Here is an 18,493-nt window from a genome sequence, read left to right as displayed (position 1 = left end):
CAGTAGAGGGCGATAATGCTCCAGTACGTTGGCTGCCAACAACCGTAAACCTCAAGAGGAAGAAGAAGAAAACGAAGAAGACGAAGTTGAAGAAGGGATGGCGGCTTTATTTCTATTCCACATGGCAATGGTTTTAACTTAGCCTCTTGTTCCTCCTCAATTTAACCGAACTTCAATTAAACGAAACAAAACCTCGACAACCTGCCCAACATTAAATACTTTGTGGAGTCGAACATCAGTCCATTTATCTTCAATCCGTTTTGGGAGACGTACTTTAGCCTAGCCTAGCCGTCAGCTAACAAAGGAACACGTCGTCTGCATCAGTACGTCGTCAAGCGAACACTAAAAAGTGTGAAAAATGTCTGCGACAACGACACCGGTTGCGGCAAAGTTTCAGAAGGAACTTTATGGCCTGAAAGAGGATCTCTCATGTCATCAACATTCCATTGTTTGCAAAATGATGCAAGCTAAAGTTGTTCTTCACAAACTCGAAGGTACGTTCACATTTGTCGGTCATTGGTTTATAATAGACCGATATATATACAATACGTTATACAATGAATATTTCCTAATGAAATATTTAACGGAAGGAGTGGGTTGTAGTGGGCAAACTATTCCACAAAGGGCCACAGTGGGTGCAGATTTTCATTCCAACCCATGAAGAGGCCACCTTTTCACCAATCCGGTGTCCTGCAAGTGCAATCAGAGGATTGCAGTCAGGTGCTTCTTGTTTAATGCAGAAATCTCATTGGTTAAAGTGCCTTTGCTGTACCGGTTGCAACAAGAACCTGCACCCACAGCGGCCCTCGAGGACCGGTTTGCACAGTTCTGAGATGGAGTTTTTAATCCCCAGTGGGTGCTAATAATAGACGCAGCAACAGTTCGTGGAGAAAAAACAAAACCCGCTGTTGGAATTACAATCTCGGGAATGACTACCGGACCTTGTAGTTTTGTCTGATATTACGAAACACTTGAACAATCTGAACAAAATGTTGCAAGGCCGCAAAAAGTTGTCACACAGTTTCCTGACAACATATACATGCATTTAAGGTAAAGATGAGATTGTGGGGGACGCAACTGGCAAGAGGCTAGAGGTAAGCACTTGAGCCCGAACCCGACCCAAATTCGGATCGGGTCAGGTCTCAAATGTCAATCATTAGTTCGGGTTGGGCCGGGCTACTCTCTCGCTGAAAAAAATGTACTACAGTTATACCTCAAAATACGAGTTCCCCGACATACGAGGAATTTGAGATCCGAGTAAAATTCCGAGCAATTATTTACCTTGAAGTACGAGACAGTGAGAGGCTGCTGATGATTTACCCGCACTGTCTCTCTTGCCTCATCTCCCTTGGTAATGTTCTCTACGAGCACTGGGCGGAGCATTGCATTTTTTCCGTGTTTTTTTTGCATTAGTCAGTGCAGAATTAAGTGAACCAGAATGGATCCAAAGCAAGCCGGTGCAATGAAAGGTAGTGTGAAGAAAAGGCCTATGATGACAATCGATAATAAGCACTGTAAGCAATCCGTTAGCAAAGCTGTTAAATTGCGTTCGATCCATGGCTTCAGTCCATTTTCCAAGCATTCACACCCGCATTGTGTTGTCATTCACGTCAGGCATTTCCTCTGTATAGCTCTAATATGCTGTTTCTTTGAGTATTGAGTGTTTTTGGGGCTTAAAAGCGCTGCAAGCACACGGAAGTCAAATGCCTTGCCACTCCCCTGGGATGTTTTAAATGGATTTACCATAATGCTTGGAAAACACGGGGAGGATACTTTTAGGGTGAACGTGAATTTGATTTAGTGCACAGACAAAACCGATTGGGCGCATCGAACATTTTAGAGAAAAATTTAGACTTAAGTGCGCCCTATAGGTGTGAAAATATGGTATTTCTAAAGTGGTGAATCATATTCGGGGCACAAGACTGCAAATAAAGAAATAAGATTTGATCCTTGTGTTTCAGATGTTAGTCAAGTGCATCGAACTGAGCACCAAGATTCGGCTCTCGTGAAAGATGAAGAGAATGAACAATTTGAATGCATTAAAGAGGAACAAATGGGGCATTTCATTTCAGTTGGGAAACTCCACATTGAGGAGCAGCAGCATCCCCTCATAAAGATGGAGGAAGACCCTCCATATGTTAAAGAGGAGGGGATGAACGTCCCTCTGTGGGCTGTTGAGCCCTTGAGTGGTAAAGATGAAGGTCCAAGTGAGGCCAGCGGAGGGGCGGAGCCTTTGAGTGGCAGCAGCTCAACAGAAGAATCCCAACCAGACAAGCTCATGGCTCCACCATCAGCTAGCTACGATGCCTCATCACACTTGCGAATCCGTGAGTATCAAGTCACTAACATAGAGAGGAGCCTAGGGTATGATAATTTCAATAATATTATTTAAAAATATATGTACGACCTATGTCATTACGAATGCCCTATTAAAAAAAAGGCTCAGACATATGGGACTTGTGTGGTCAAACAGCGGCATCGTGTGTCCAAGCACAGTTACTGCTTTTTCAGTGCCCTGAAGGAAAAGCTAGATCACCTGCTTGAAATTTGTATCCTTGAGGAAGATCATTTCACCTGGTCACCAGGTGAGTCCGTGAAAAGGGATGATCTGGGGGTGGCCAGCGAAGGGTCGGAGCCTGCAAACGCTACAGCATGGCCCCAAATTAAAGAAGAGGAGCCAGAGTTCCCTCAACAACAGCACAAGAGAGAAAAACAATCTCCAATCAAAAAGGAGGAGCAAAATGTTATCGGATCAACTGGTGAGCCATTCAGGAGGGAAGATAATCTGGGCGGGGCCAACAGAGCGGCGCAGACTGTGAACTGCAGCTCAGTAGAGGGAATGCAAACAGAGAATTCCATCGCTCCTCCACCAGATGGCGACAATGTGCTTCATGATGATGAAGGTCTTAAGAAAAATCTCAGTGGCTGCAAATGCTCTGTTTGGGAAAACCTTTGGGAAAAAGTCTACTTTGAAAATACATGAGGAGCCACACTTGCGTGAAACCATTTTCGTGCTCAGTGTGTGGTAAAACATTTGCACACAATGAAAGTTTAAAAATACACACAAGAACCCACACTGGCGAAAAACCATTTTTGTGCTCCATTTATAATACCACCTTTTCTCAAAATGAACACCTAAAAACCCACATAAGAAGCCACACTGGTGAAAAAGCATTTTCATGCTCGATTTATGATAAATCTTTTTTCTCAAAAGAACTACTTAAAAGGCCATACAAGAACACCCTGGTGAAAATCCATTTTCTTGCTGTTTGTGGTCAAGCATTCCCATTTAAGAAAAGCTTAAAAACGCACCTAAGGGCACACACTGGTGAAAGACCATTTTCATGCTCAATATATGGTCAATCCTTTTCGCATCAGCAATATTTAAAATCCCACAAGAACCAATACTGGTGAAAAACCATTTACCTGCTCAGAAAATTATGCAATTCAAAACATTACATTACTTATTTTTGCATCACTCGAACCGGAAGCTGTTCGGTGACATTAGGTCAGTGTGAAAAATTAGATTTTGGAATTATTTTGGAGGTTTATGTGATGAATAACAATAAATGAAAAGGATAAAATATTTTAAATCAACAATCTGAATGTCACCACTAGTTTGTCTTTAAATTGTGTACCGGATGACTGGATCAAACCTAAAACGTGACTTTTCTGGCATATATTATTGCGAAATAATCAACCAGGCTGTCATAATAAACTTGTAAAAGTAAGAAAAAACATAATTCCCATTTTCGACTACATGTAGTGATACATATTATCTTTTTGTCTTTGCAGGTTTCAGGGAAAATCTCAGTCCTGAGGGGCAAGAGTTTGTTGGCCTTAAAGAGCTACCCCAAATTAAAGAGGAGGAGCCAGAGTCCCCTCAACAACAAATGAGAGAAGAGCAACTTCCAATCCAAAAGGAGGAAGATGATGTCACCTGGTCACCTGGTGAGGCCATGACGAGGCAAGATGATCTGGGCGGGGGCAGCGGTGGGGCGGAGCCTGGAAACACCTCATCATGGCCTCAAATTAAAGAGGAGGAGCCAGAGTTCCCTCAACAGTGCAAAAGAGAAGAGCAACCTCCGATCAAAAACGAGGAATGTGTCAAATGGTCAACTGTTGAGCTTTTCAAGAGTGAAGATGATCTGGGCGTGGCCAACAGAGGGGCGGGGCTTCTGAGCGGCAGCTCAACAGAAGGATGGCGATCAGAAAATGTAATTGCTCCTTTAACAGATGGCAACGACTTGCTTTTTGACGATGATCATGTTGAAAATGTTAAGAAAAATCCCAATGGTGACAAACTTTGCGAATGCTTTCAGTGTGGGAAAACTTTTGGTAAAAAGTCTTCTTTGAAAAGACATATGAGGAGCCATACTGGGGAGAAATCCTTATGTACAGTTTGTGGTAAAACATTCACACAGAAGGGAAACTTAACAACCCACACAAGAACCCACACAGGTGAAAAACCATTTTCGTGCCCAGTTTGTGGTAAAACATTTACTATGAAGGGGAATTTAAAAATACACGCAAGAACACACACTGGCGAAAAACCATTTTCGTGTTCAGTTTGTGGTCAAGCATTTGCACATAATAGAGACTTAATTAGTCATGCAAGAACACACACTGGTGGAAAAGCATTTTCGTGTTCAGTTTGTGGTCAAGCATTCACACAGAAGGGACACTTAAAAATTCATGCAAGAACCCATACTGGTGAAAAACCATTTTCATGTTCAGTTTGTGATCAAGCATTCACACAGAAGGGAAGCTTAATTACTCATGCAAGAACCCATACTGGTGAAAAACCATTTTCGTGTTCAGTTTGTGGTCAAGCATTCACACACAAGGAAAGCTTAATTGTTCATGCAAGAACCCACACTGGTGAAAAACCATTTTCGTGTTCAGTTTGTGGTAAAGCCTTTTCTAAAAAGCAACACTTACAGAGGCACACAAGAACACACACAGGTGAAAAGCCATTTTCGTGTTCAGTTTGCGGTAAAGCCTTTTCTCGAAAGCAAGAGTTACAAATACACACAAGAACCCACACAGGTGTCAAACCATTTTCGTGTTCAGTTTGTGGTCAAGCATTTGCACATAATAGACACTTAATTAGTCATGCAAGAACACACACTGGTGAAAAACCATTTCCGTGTTCAGTTTGTGGTCAAGCATTCACACACAAGGTTAGCTTAATTAAACATGCAAGAACACACACTGGTGAAAAACCATTTTCGTGTTCAGTTTGTGGTCAAGCATTCACACAGAAGGCACACTTAATTAGTCATGCAAGAACACACACTGGTGAAAAACCATTTTCATGTTCAGTTTGTGGTCAAGCATTCACACAGAAGGGAAGCTTAATTAGTCATGCAAGAACCCACACTGGTGAAAAACCATTTTCGTGTTCAGTTTGTGGTCAAGCATTCACACACAAGGGTAGCTTAATTCGTCATGCAAGAACCCACACTGGTGAAAAACCATTTTCGTGTTCAGTTTGCGGTAAAGCCTTTTCTAAAAAGCAACACTTACAGAGGCACACAAGAACACACACAGGTGAAAAGCCATTTTCGTGTTCAGTTTGCGGTAAAGCCTTTTCTCAAAAGACCAGCTTAGAAGGCCACACAAGAACCCACACTGGTGAAAAAACATTTTCATGCTCAGTTTGTGGTAAAACATTTACTATGAAGGGGAATTTAAAAATACACGCAAGAACACACACTGGCGAAAAACCATTTTTGTGTTCAGTTTGTGGTCAAGCATTTGCACATAATAGAGACTTAATTAGTCATGCAAGAACACACACTGGTGGAAAAGCATTTTCGTGTTCAGTTTGTGGTCAAGCATTCACACAGAAGGGACACTTAATTCGTCATGCAAGAACCCATACTGGTGAAAAACCATTTTCGTGTTCAGTTTGTGATCAAGCATTCACACAGAAGGGAAGCTTAATTAGTCATGCAAGAACCCACACTGGTGAAAAACCATTTTCGTGTTCAGTTTGCGGTAAAGCCTTTTCTCGAAAGCAAGATTTACAAATACACACAAGAACCCACACAGGTGTCAAACCATTTTCGTGTTCAGTTTGTGGTCAAACATTCACACGCAAGGACAGCTTAAAATCCCACATAAGAACCCACACTGGTGAAAAACCATTTTCGTGTTCAGTTTGTGGTCAAGGATTCGCGGACAAGGGACATTTAAAAATGCACACAAGAACCCACACTGGTGAAAAACCATTTTCGTGTTCAGTTTGTGGTCAAGGATTCGCGGACAAGGGACATTTAAAAATGCACACAAGAACCCACACTGGTGAAAAACCATTTTCGTGTTCAGTTTGTGGTCAAACATTCACACGGAAAGGATTCTTAATTATTCATGCAAGAATACACACGGGTGAAAAACCATTTTCATGTTCAGTTTGTGGTCGAAGATTCACACACAAGGAAAGCTTAAAAGCCCACATAAGTACCCACACTGGTGAAAAAACATTTTCATGCTCAGTTTGTGGTAAAACATTTACTGAGAAGGGAAGTTTAAAAAGACACATAAGAACCCACACTGGTGAAAAACCTTCTTAGAATAACTGTTACCGAAGGACACTTCCCCCTGTAGTTTGCTCCGAGGACGTCTAATTGTTTTGCCCTGTTCCGAGGACTATTGACCTGACAGATCACCCAGTCCCGGGCTCCGAGGACTGTTGATCTGGGTTCGCAATGAAGATCTGTGAAGGACTCTTAAGTAGCTTTGACTTGGATTCCAGAGCAGATGGCAATAATCGAATCGACTTCCGAAATTACTCACATATTGTTTTAGAATAGTGTTGCTCGTTTAACCTAATATGAAAATTATTTTACCGTATTTTCACGACTATTCGGCGCATTGTATTTTAAGCCGCAGTGTCAGTAACCAGTGCTATTTCTGTATTTTAGACACACAAAGCACGCACCGTTTCATTACATGCATATATATTATATATGGATGAACATCGAAACGCAATAGCGCTGGCTACCGGAAGCAGCCTATTTCCGGGTTCCGGTGCGCAGTGACTGCTGGGAAATATAGTTATTGCACGCTACACCCACACGCTAAAAACATGTTTTAAAAAGGCAACAGAAGCAAAACTGAGTTCGGTTGTACTTTATTTAGACATTTTACAACTCACTCACGTCATCATCACCCAAAAATCCCTCCAAGTCCTCATTTTCTGTGTCCGAATTAAACAATTGCCCAAACGAGCCTTCCAAAAAGCCGGGTCCCCTCTCTTTGTTCTCAGAGTCACTGTCATTTCCATCAATCTATTCACAAATTGTAGCGTAAGAAGCCCGGCGCTGCCTGCCACTTTTCGTGAAGCCAGGCATGGCATATATATATATTATTTATGGCTGATTATCGAACCGTAATAGCGCTGTCTACAAAAGCAGCCACAGACGCTATTTCCGGTGCGCAGTGACTGCTGGGATAAATAGTCCTTTTGTCAATACACCCAGGTTGACGGCTGTGATAACGTTGCACTAATAATATCAATATACTACAACGGCGAACACACTAATTTGGTGCTACATGTACCAAATGCACGCTACACCCACACGCTAAAAACACGTTTTTAAAAAGGCAACGGAAGCAAGACTGAGTTCGGTTGTACTTTATTTAGCCATTTTACAATGTACTCGCGTCATCATCACCCACAAAACCATCAAAGTCCTCATTATCTGTGTCCGAATTGAACATTTGTCCATCGAAAACGCTGAGTTTAATACGTTCGTCCAGGCGGCCACAATTCATTCCCGAATGGTAGCTAGCTAGTAGCTAGTGTAACTATTCCAAGGCTGTCTTCCATGCTTCGCAACTGTGTTGATGCCGATCGCCAGGCCACAATTCGTTCACAAATAGTAGCTAGCTAGTAGCTAGCGTAACTAGTATTCCAAGGCTGTCTTCCATGCTTCGCAGCTGTGTTGATGGCAATCGCCAGGCCACAATTCGTTCACAAATAGTAGCTAGCTAGTGTTGATGCCGATCGGCAGGCCACAAGCCATTGGGTGTATTGACAAAAAAAAAACCTACATATCCCTGCAGTCACTGCGCAGTACTTTATCTACGGGAAAATAGAGTCGGGGGCTGCTTGCCATAGTTGTCCTATCGACGGATTTATTTTATTTTATCGTGATAACAATTTTAGTATCGGTCCATCTATAAAGCGCACTGGATTATAAGGCGCCCTGTCTATTTTGGAGAAAATTTCAGACTTTTATGTGCGCCTAATAGTCGTGAAAATACGGTACTTGCTTCTGTAAATTCTTACGCAGCTGTTTTTGGTTTCCGACCTTAATTGTTGTTTTGAAGACCTGATATGCAATTGTTGTTGCAGTTGTTTTTGGACCTGAATTGTGTTATTCGGTTAGCTTATGCAATTGTTTTGAATTAGATAACCTTAATTGTTTTGGTTCTAATGCAACTAAATGGACAGAAGAGGAGGTCTTTCTTTAGAATGATCCGTGACGGGGACGAGTCAGGACCGATTCTCACTTGCAAGTTAACGCTGGATTATGTCTCCGATGTATTTCCTTCTATTCAAGTATATCTATTAATGAACCTATCAGATAGACTTAAAAGACGCAAATGTAACCATATCTTGCTTCGTTAGCATTTGCAGTCGCCATTTCTTAACTTTTGTCATTAAAATTCATGTTGGACAGCACTCGTCAAACTGTTAAGGCACGTTTGGACGTGTTATACTGGGTGAAAATTGATTAAGAAAACAGTTAAGTCACAATTAAGTGCAGTAGGCGGAGCTAGTGCTGTGAAAAACAAAATAAAATGCTTCTAAAATACGCTCACATGGATAGTGTTGCTACAAATTTACTCTGAGAACTTTGTTTACACTTTTTAATGTGTAATATCGATCTACACGATTCAAATACAGTCATACCTTAAGATAGGAGCTTACTGCGGGATCGAGCTATTATGTCAATTAACTTGTATCTCAAGTCAATTCTTCCCATAGAAATGAACAAAATACAAATTAATTCATTTCCATCCTAAAAAAAACAAAACAAGATGTTACAACGGAAAAACATCTTTATTGTTCTAATTTACCACCGACTCACAATCAGGAAACATCGGGTGTGCTCATCTCAAATTTTTCTCGTATCTCAAGGCAAAATTTAGCTCAGAATTTTCCTCGTATCTCAAATTTCTCGTATGTTGGAACACTTGTATGTCAAGGTATTACTGTATAAGAAAATTGAGTGTCGTTGAAGATTTTATGTACTTCACAATTCTATCCGAAATAGTAGAGCCTAAATGAGGAAATTACAAAGTAAATAATCAGAAATGTTATGTAAATAATTTGGAAAATATGTCTTCACAGTTAAAGACATTGAGTGTTATTCAAACATGATATATCTTAATGAAAATAATTGATATATTGAATCGAGGATCTAAGAAACATTCGTAGAAATATGGTGTGAAAGACAATGAATTTGCTCAAAATAAATAAGTAGTACAATGTCCTTATACTTTTGTCATATTATATGATGAATCACGTTTTTAAACCAATTTAACGTGTCATCTTTTTGGTAGTTCCAATAAAGCTCTCTTTTTGGTGAAAAATACTTTTTGGGTCTTTTTGTTGACAAAATCAGCCTTCCAAATTCAAAGGTGACAAAAAAGAGAAGCGTCATTTGCTAAGATTTAAAACTAAGAGGAAAATTAATAAATTAATTTGAACAATTTGACAAATTATTATATAAAAGATTGTTTTCTTTCTACAGGTGTGAAAATACAGTAACTTCATGTCTGAAATTAACAGTAAATTCTTTTTGATGTTGAACGAGATCATTGGTAGAAATGTAACTAGATTTTTATTTTATGTGTAATTATTGAAAAACATTGATTAAAAAAGTTTTATAGGAGATGATAGACAAACTACAAAGGGAATGTAAAGTTAAATGTTTGCAAAAAACTACTAGATTGGGGTATTATTCATTTCAAACAACTATGCGATACACATTATTGAATGAATTTGGAGTTCAACCAGTACCAGTGGTTCACTTGTATTGATTTAGCTAACGCCTTTTTCTGTGTACCTTTACATCCTTCGGCTAGACCAGGGCTCGGGGACCTTTTTGACGAAGAGAGCCATAAACAATTCATATTTTCTAATGTTATTCCTTGAGAGCCATACTCCGAATTTAAAAGTCTAAATACATGTAAATGGGTGTCTTTTATTTTAGTAATTTCACCACTTTTAAAGTGGAAAAAGGTTTTTATTCACCAAAATAAAAGCTCTGCAAGCACAAGTTTATTTGGGAGTGGAATTGAGAAAATCAAAGGCAGATTATGTACTTTTTGTACACTGAATAATCACGTGTCTTGATTGATGTGCATTTCTGTTTCCATTAACTGCCACCGCTAATCCATTTTTAAACCATGTGACAGTCCTCCATATTCTTCTGTGAGATACATGAAGGTCATATCTAACCATCTGGGGGAAAAAAAAACATAAAAAGAGTCACTGCCTACAAATAAATACTGCCTACAATTGCAGTAAACATCTTTTAAATGATGAATACAGAATTTCGTTCGTTCCCATCAATAAAAATGAGCTTTAAATGCTAATTAAGCAAAACAAGAGTCTTACAAACACACGCGTAAGCAACTTCCAAGTACTTGTGGGTGCCTCTACAGGGTTCTCCAAACACGCCATTGCTTGCATGAATAGTACAGCTGTTTAGCCCATTACACCTATACAGAATAAAATATTAATATTAGGGCAAGCACGATCAACCCACTCATCGATGATCACATGGACAATCATAACTCGTTTAGACCAATATTTATATTTTGAGTTTCATACCTGTCAACCCCGGCCAATTGCTCCCCCTTATTAATGATTGCAATTCCCCTTATTAAGCGATAAAAAAAAAAAAACGTACAAATGCAACGCAGTAAATACTTACGCACATATGGTGCACTTAAGTCTAAAACTTTCCATCCCGGTGGTCTCGAGATGTCCTCGGGCATATTGTAGGCCCGTTGGTAATCTGTTGTGATGGATATATCGCATCTCCTCCCGAGAGTAATTAAATCCTGGCGACTGTAGAAAAAGTTTGCCTCGCAGATGTTAGTAAATAACGATAAGATTGAGAAAACAAAACACCAAACTGGAGAGCAAAGAGCCGCTGCACCCGTGCGCACCACCATCTTGGATCGAGCTGTTTGGGTACATTGCTTGCTGACGCGCTATATTTATATAGTGAAAAGGCAGACGTGAAAGGGAATTCGAGTGCGCATATCATGACAATATTTGCCGTTGACAATGACGTTTTCGTAGGCTACCAGTGACCGAGACGATGTGGATTAGAGCCGAAATGGGTAAAACGAGATCGGTTTTACAAAAAAACGTACTTTAAAAAAAATCCCGTACAAAACTTGTAATACGGCCTACACACTTTGAAATGATAAAAAAACGTATTAAATACGGGAAAATTTCTAAGTTGACAGGTATGGAGTTTGATGGTGAAAAATGGTCAGTTTTCTACTTCATGAAATTTTCATTTGCAAATTTTCCCCCAAAATGTCTCCAACATTACCTGTTGGAGACAATTTCATTTGGACTTAGACATTCAACATTTTGTATCTGATTGCTAGGCCTTTTGTAGGAACACGTGCTCCGGTCGCGACGTCCATATTCGGCATTGAAGACGGAGATGACTTGGATAGATGACTCTGGGATTGTGATGAGAAGTTATTTGAAAGATATCACTGGAATTGATCATCAAGCAAAGGAAAGATAACTTACCACAAAACAACTGCAACAAAGACCCCTCGCATGCTATCGCGGTAACTATTTGAGCAAGAAGATTCCAAATATTAGTTATGATCGGATACATTGCAGGCAATTCAACAGAGACTACGTACTTGCGGGAAAGCATGTGAAGTTGGTCTGCAAATATTTAAAGGTGCCAACGCAGGGGTCAGGATTGCGAAAAGTATTTATGTTGACCACACATGTCTTTTTGCCATTGCATCTGAAAATGTGATGAGAAAAAAAACTTTACATACACAAGAAAGTGTTTAGGAAAATGAACACGGACAAAAAATACATTAAAGAAAATAAAATCCATTTCCTGATGTGTCGGGAAAAACATTTCTGAATCTTCAAAGATGCAATACAGTATTTTTGTTTTCATTAATTTTCACAATAAAACTGGGAAATCCAGTACTGATTTCTACAGTCTTCAGTAAAAGTAGACTGAATAATTTGGTTGTTCTTCAAAATGGAAAAAAAGATATGCAGTTAGGGTTTCTTATTTATTTATCAACAATTATTCTATATTATTTATTATTCATAGTTCATCTTGTCACAGTGCATACATTTGCCTAGTTTTGCATCTAATTCCCCGCCATCTTATGAAGGAGCCAATCTTAATTTTCCTCACAAAACGTAACAAATGGGCTTCTTTTTTTCGCGAAACAATGTTCTTGCTTTTCCGGTAACCATTACGTCAAACTGCGTCTTATTGTGGATTGGTTGCCTTTCTGATGACGAGCCAATCAAGAGAAAGTGGCGGGTTATGCAGACGGAACCAGGAAAAGATTATCTGCCTAAATACTTTGATAGAATGGGAACCGGCTCCTGTAAATACGTCAATCTATCTAATTTTGTCTGAAATACACTCAAATTCCACATGTGAGATCATATCAAGGTGTTTATTTATTTATTTTACGAGATACCATGTTTTTGCGGTGGCAGTTAGTTGTTTACAGATGGTTCAAAAATGAATGGCAAGTTCCATTTCATAGGCATAATAAATACGTGTGACTTTTTACAGGAGAGCGACACGTACCTTGTTCTCAAGGCGTCAACCGTGCCTTGACGGGCGCACTGGGTGTTTACCAGCTGCTGTGAAGGTCTGCCTTCAGCACACACCACCGAGCTTGAGCGACCGTACAAAGCCTGGTCAACGGCGATCACTCCCACCTCTGGCACAAGACAAAAGTACACAACAATCAAAACAATTCAACGAGGCATGGGACAATTACCGCTTTCAAGGTGTAGTATACAAATAAAAATAAATTAAATAATTATTAAAAATAATAAAATCGCGTTTTAACCCCGCTTTTTCCAAAGTAACTTATAAGAGCATGGTGTCCAAACTATGGGTCACGGGCCGACGGTGGTCTGCTGGGCAATTGTTGGATCTAATCGATAAACATTCAATAACTTCGAATTAGAGGAAGCACACAGAGTCGGCCATGATGAGTTTTATCTAGCTTCAGCTGAAGGAGGGGGTCAGAGCAGCCAGCGGCAGGAGCGCATCTATCCTCCAGCCTGACTAGTTTGAACTCCCTGCCTCCCCCCAACAGGTCGACTAGTTTTATTGACAAAGGTCATGTGACATAGGTACAAACTTTAGGCGGGAAACTGTGAACAAAGAAATGGGTGTGTCATGGTAGATGACGCGCCCCTAACTCATAGGTGTCAAGGACGGAAATTTCCGCTAGGTCATGCAAAATTCTATTCTAGTGACTAAACTAAATAAACCTATTGACTAATAAAAAGCATAAGAATACATTCCATACTCCACAGCAATATTTTGGCCCGCAGGAAATTAAGAAAATATCACTGAAAATGGTCCACGAAAGAAAAAGCTCAAAGTTTTACCACAGTGTAGGCGATGGATGTTCGAATTGTCAGAATCACAGGTAGTCATTTGCTCTACTGAATCGACAACTGCGGAAAGAAATACAAACAAATGAAAAAATAGTTTAGAAAACTGAAAACAAATGTAAATGCTCTACAAGATCTTTAATGGTCACCTGCTGCCAGGAATAAAGCTGTCGCTACCAGCACTGGAAAACAGGCGGATGAATAAAGTAGACATTTTTAGACTGTATTTTTATGTCAGTCACATTTGCAAAATAGGAGAAATATATTTTTATCTCCGTGAAATGAATACTTGACTCAAGAGACTACTCACCTATTGCTGAGCAGATTCTAATGCAGGAAGGCATGTTTCCCAGGCTCTAATCACTCGGGAGCGGTTCGTTCGCACTCAAGGCTGAAAACTTCTCATATCAAATGTTAGAGCTATTTTAAATCACTCTGTTGTGTCAGGTCCTCAACCACCACCACAAATAACGGCAACAAACAATTAGGTCTGTTGATGATATGTCTGTAAAACAGCAGGTTAAGAAAGAGTGAGACCAATTTAAAGGAGATTCAGTTTATTACCAGACTGCAGAATGGGGAGAGCTCAATCAGCGTGATCGCTCATAGTCTGTTGTCCTTGCAACTCTCTCCGAATGACCAGTGAGTGAGTCTTATATACAGGCAAAACAGACAGTTGTTGGCAGGCCTCTGGACAGATACGTTTAATCATTTGCAGGGCAAAGATTGATTAATCTATGTCAGACAGTTGAGTGTTTGTGCTGACATGTCAGCCATTCACAGGGATGTCAACGATGACGTCATACTTACAAAATATATAATGATATAATATGAACAAGCAATTGCAAAGAGACTTTGTCATATCTTAGTTGACACATTTAAAAAAAAGACAAAAAGCACAACGACATTAAGCAACATAAAATACATTTTGCAACAAAAGTCCATTCATACTAGACTTAAATGTGGACTAGCTAATCACAGGCAATGTTCCCTCTAATTTTTCGTTTGTCTGGGCAGAAAGATAACCTCCCTGAGCACACGGAGTACCAGTGTGAGCAACATCATCATTGCTCGCTATGGGCACACACCAGTATCACACCTGCCATAAGCAGGTGCATGTCTACTACACATAAATGATTTAGTAATAATAAAATGTAAGGATTAAAATCTGAATGAAACATGTTAATAACTGTCACTAGAAAATCCACAAATCTGACTTAAATTTTACCGTATTTTTCACATCTGTCCTTCTCACTTCTCAATCAAATGACTTTTCTGCTGAATGCGTCACTTGATAGTTAAACTTGCATCTATATCCAATATTTTTCCATCGGAAAACTCGCTAACAACTTTAGCTTTTCTGCGTGTTTTGCAGAGAATACCTTTCTCACCCAATTTCACCATTTGTTCCTCTATGTGCACACACTCCGACAGCCATTCCATCTTAAAAGAACCGGATTTCTTTTTTTACTCTGCCTTGTTGAGTGGCTCTGCCGCAGCCCGGTCGTTTCGTCCCCAAACACAGCATTGCTTGCCATGATATCACATTTATTTTGGCCATTACACCTAGAAACGGAATTGTCATTAATAGACGGCCAAGCCACCCCCTTTGGCCAAATGGTAAATTTTCACAGCTTTCCACTCCCATTTCAAACTGAAACCACCCATTAGCTTGAAATAAACCTGTGTAAATTTTATTTTTTTTTAATTAAATGTAGCATTAGGTTTCTTTGCATTATAGGGGAAAAATGTTTGTATTTTATTTTTATAGCAACCAATGAGAGGTTCTGGATTATTCAAATACCCCCAGTAAAAGTTTCATATTAAAAAATACAAAAAAGGTTTATACTGTAACTCACCCAAAAAAACAAAAAACAAATTCCATTTCATGGATTTTTTTTACTTTAAAGCATTTACTTTTAAAAAAACATACCGAGTATTCAAGTGAGGGCAGTTTTAAAATATTAACGTTTTTTTTTTATCTACCATTTGTCTTAGACAAAATACACTGATAGCAACCAATGGAAAAACGAGATGAAGAATTCTCCCCAAAAAAAATCCAACATTTTTTTGCATTTAAAAAGAAGGGGTAGAATCCCCTTGAAAAACAAGACCGATTTCTTTAAAATTCAACATTACATTTTAAAATGTATACTTTGGATTTTTAATGGCTTCATGTTCTACTAGTGAACCTTTTGGTCACTTGTTGGCAACGATGTCATTTGGGCCCATGCATTCCTTGTTTTCTATGCCATGTGGATGCCTTTTGTATTGACAGATATTCTGATCACGGCGGCCATAGTCGGCACTATAGACATGAATAACATGTCCTTGACCTGACAAATCCAAAACACCCCAATGAGATGTCAGTTACGCTGAAAATACATATTTAAGACTTACCACAATATAAATGTGCAATAGAAATCTCACACGCCACCACAGTAACTGTGAATAAAGCAAAACTCGAATTAATTCTTGATCAAACAATAATACGCACAGATGATTTACTCGCAGGCATGCAGTCAAAGTCTGTTTGTAAATATTTTGGAGGTGCAAACATTGGGATCGGGGGTGCGGAAATCTTCCAGGAACAAGTCACACGATTGCTTTCCATGACAACTGCAGAAACAAAAAAATCCTTTAAACCACACCTTTGTTTTAGAAGATAAAAAATAGTGGCAACTATTGAGTCGAAAAGGCAGCCTCATGGTTTAGTGGTTAGTGTATTGACTTCACAGTTCTGAGATCAAGGGGTCAATCCCCGGTTCAGATCTTCCTGCATAACTCATCTTAATTTGGTCCAAGGTGCCTTGGGTATCAGACACCATTTCTTGGGATTGTCCCTTCATGCAAACTTTTGAACTTGAGCGTCCATACAGGACTTCTTTCACATCGATCACTCCTTGTCCTGTCAAAATGTGGGAACAAGTTTAGGTTGTGTGGGATAGACTGGCCAAACTGGCTTTGCAATTGTTTGTTCGCCTCGCGGAATGTAAGATAGGCTGGCTAACTGGCTTTGCAATTGTTTGTTTGCCTCGCGGAATGTAAGATAGGCTGGCTAACTGGCTTTGCAATTGTTTGTTCGAATCGCGCGATGTAAGATAGGCTACGGCAGTTTGTGTGAGCTATAAAAATATCGTGTTTGCACAAAACTTAGCCCTGCAAATGTCTAACCATATCAGTCCAAAGTTTTGTTTGCATAAACTCTGTCCTACATCGCTGTCGGCTTCTTCATCTTCACCTCAGGCGCCTGAGAATTACCCTCAGCACTGGAGCTGCCACTGGAACACTGATTAGTTCATCCAGGGAGTTGCCCAGGCAGCGATGGTAGCGTTCGGTCATTAAGGCCGGACAGCGGAGCCATAGGTGTTCAGACGATTCAGTTTCCTCATCGCACAGGCGGCAGCGATCCAAGTCGGATTTCCCCATAAGGTGGAGCCAACAGCGGAGCAAGGGGTGGTGTCCACTGCGGAAACAAATCAGGTCCGTGCGGTTTCCTTTCGGTAGGGCAAGTTCTTCCTCTGACTTTCATAGTGTAGGTCTGCAAAAGGCGGGGGTGGGAGAGCGATCTTCACGTTGAGTCGACTGAAAGCCGTCAGAGATAAACTGCAACAGTCGCAGGGCCTGGTCCGTCGTACTTCTTCCCTTTCGAAAACCGGCTTGCCAATGGCTGAGAAGCTGTTTATCTTCCAAACCACCAGGCGAGACGGTTCACGATGAGCCTTTCCATCGTTTTGCTAAACGTAGAGGTGAGGGCGATGGGTCTGTTACAGATAACATTCCTAAATGAATGTTATCTGTAACGGGCCGTATATGGCCCGCGGGCCGAGGTTGAAAAACATGTATACACACGATCCGGGGGTGGGGCGAGCGTTTCGGCGAAACGTCCGTTCGGCGAACTGTCCGTCGGCCAAACGTCCGTCGGCCAAACGTCTTTCGGCGAATCGTCCGAGTACCAGAGAAAACACCCAAAACTGCCCAGTTTTCATAACAAAAATATAAATAATGCATTAGTTGATTAAAGGTATGACATTCACTGGGCCACGACTGTCTCCAAGGTCCCAACTTCTTCCATCCTCTTGGGATTTTTCACTCGCCTCCGTATCAGTTGGCCTTGGGTGAAGCCGTCTGTAATCAACCTCAAAAGAATATCTCGTACTGAAAGCTTCCTTTATTCATTGTGCAAACATTAATCTTGAAGAGACCACACCAACAAATAGCACACAGGTTAGTAAGAAGAGAAACGAAGAAGTATTACATTAGTGTATCCATGAACACGTGTTCAGCGGGGGTGCAGAGGGGTCAGATTGGGGCAACTGAGCATACTGACCTTTAGAGAGTGTTCCCACTGCCCTCTCGATCAAAGGAACAACCAGAGTACGAGCAAAGGGAATGATGCAACAACCACACAGGGTAAGTAAAGCAGCGAACACAGCAACAGATATGAAGACGCTGCCCACCAAACCTTTCCAGGCACCGAAATGATTCATCCATTGGTCCCAGATTGAGGCGCCCACACCTGAATGGTCTGCCATCTTTTTAGTTAGGGTTCGGAGGCCGTCTAAGGCTTTGGTGAGACGTCCATCTGGAGCGGTGTTATTGGAGATGAAAGTGCAACACGAATCACCAAAGATAGCACACACACCACCCTTCTCAGCCAATAACATGTCTAATGCTATACGATCTTGGAAAGCCATGACAGATGTTGCGGCTAACTGTTCATGTACCGTCTCAAACGACTCAACAATGTAATTGCTAAGTCGTTGGACATTGTAATGAATAATTGTAATTCATGTGATCCACATTTTTGTTAGGGGTGAC

The 18,493-nt window shown here is 40.4% G+C and overlaps 2 protein-coding genes across 3 annotated transcripts; one reads left to right on the top strand and one right to left on the bottom strand.

Moving 5' to 3' along the window:
* Positions 1-87: 87 nt before the first annotated feature.
* Positions 88-7,909, top strand: LOC144085713 (uncharacterized). 2 transcript variants are annotated; one of them, XM_077615288.1, is made up of 4 exons: positions 88-494; positions 1,962-2,327; positions 3,796-5,533; positions 5,954-7,909. In XM_077615288.1, the coding sequence occupies exons 1-4, from the start codon at positions 359-361 to the stop codon at positions 6,576-6,578; spliced, it is 2,865 nt and encodes a 954-aa protein (XP_077471414.1). In that variant the 5' UTR covers positions 88-358; the 3' UTR covers positions 6,579-7,909. The 2 variants fall into 2 exon arrangements, with proteins under 2 accessions (XP_077471414.1, XP_077471403.1); XM_077615277.1 differs by having other exon boundaries at positions 3,796-7,909.
* A 2,566-nt stretch (positions 7,910-10,475) lies between these two features.
* LOC144083215 (L-rhamnose-binding lectin SML-like) lies at positions 10,476-14,016 on the bottom strand. Its single transcript, XM_077610821.1, has 9 exons — positions 13,983-14,016; positions 13,850-13,854; positions 13,667-13,778; positions 12,849-12,984; positions 11,920-12,029; positions 11,801-11,845; positions 11,592-11,727; positions 10,640-10,743; positions 10,476-10,483 (listed from the first exon to the last, which is right to left on the bottom strand). Exons 1-9 carry the CDS (start codon positions 14,014-14,016, stop codon positions 10,476-10,478), a joined length of 690 nt encoding a protein of 229 aa, XP_077466947.1.
* Positions 14,017-18,493: the final 4,477 nt, after the last annotated feature.

Source organism: Stigmatopora argus, chromosome 1, assembly GCF_051989625.1.
Source record: "Stigmatopora argus isolate UIUO_Sarg chromosome 1, RoL_Sarg_1.0, whole genome shotgun sequence".
Taxonomy (NCBI): Eukaryota; Metazoa; Chordata; class Actinopteri; order Syngnathiformes; family Syngnathidae; genus Stigmatopora; species Stigmatopora argus.
The sequence above is the reverse complement of the archived record's forward strand: the minus strand, read 5'-3'. Positions and strand labels throughout refer to the sequence as shown.

Bases quoted from the DNA above. Each gene is read 5' to 3' on its own strand.
- LOC144085713 (XM_077615277.1), top strand. From the start codon at position 359: ATGTCTGCGACAACGACACCGGTTGCGGCAAAGTTTCAGAAGGAACTT. The intron at 495-1,961 runs GTACGTTCACAT...CTTGTGTTTCAG, and splicing joins TGTTCTTCACAAACTCGAAG to ATGTTAGTCAAGTGCATCGA. The intron at 2,328-3,795 runs GTGAGTATCAAG...TTGTCTTTGCAG, and splicing joins CTCATCACACTTGCGAATCC to GTTTCAGGGAAAATCTCAGT.
- LOC144083215 (XM_077610821.1), bottom strand. From the start codon at position 14,016: ATGCCTTCCTGCATTAGAATCTGCTCAGCAATAG. The intron at 11,728-11,800 runs GTAAGTTATCTT...TCACAATCCCAG, and splicing joins TTTGTTGCAGTTGTTTTGTG to AGTCATCTATCCAAGTCATC. The intron at 10,744-11,591 runs GTAATGTTGGAG...TATTCTGTATAG, and splicing joins AATGAAATTGTCTCCAACAG to GTGTAATGGGCTAAACAGCT.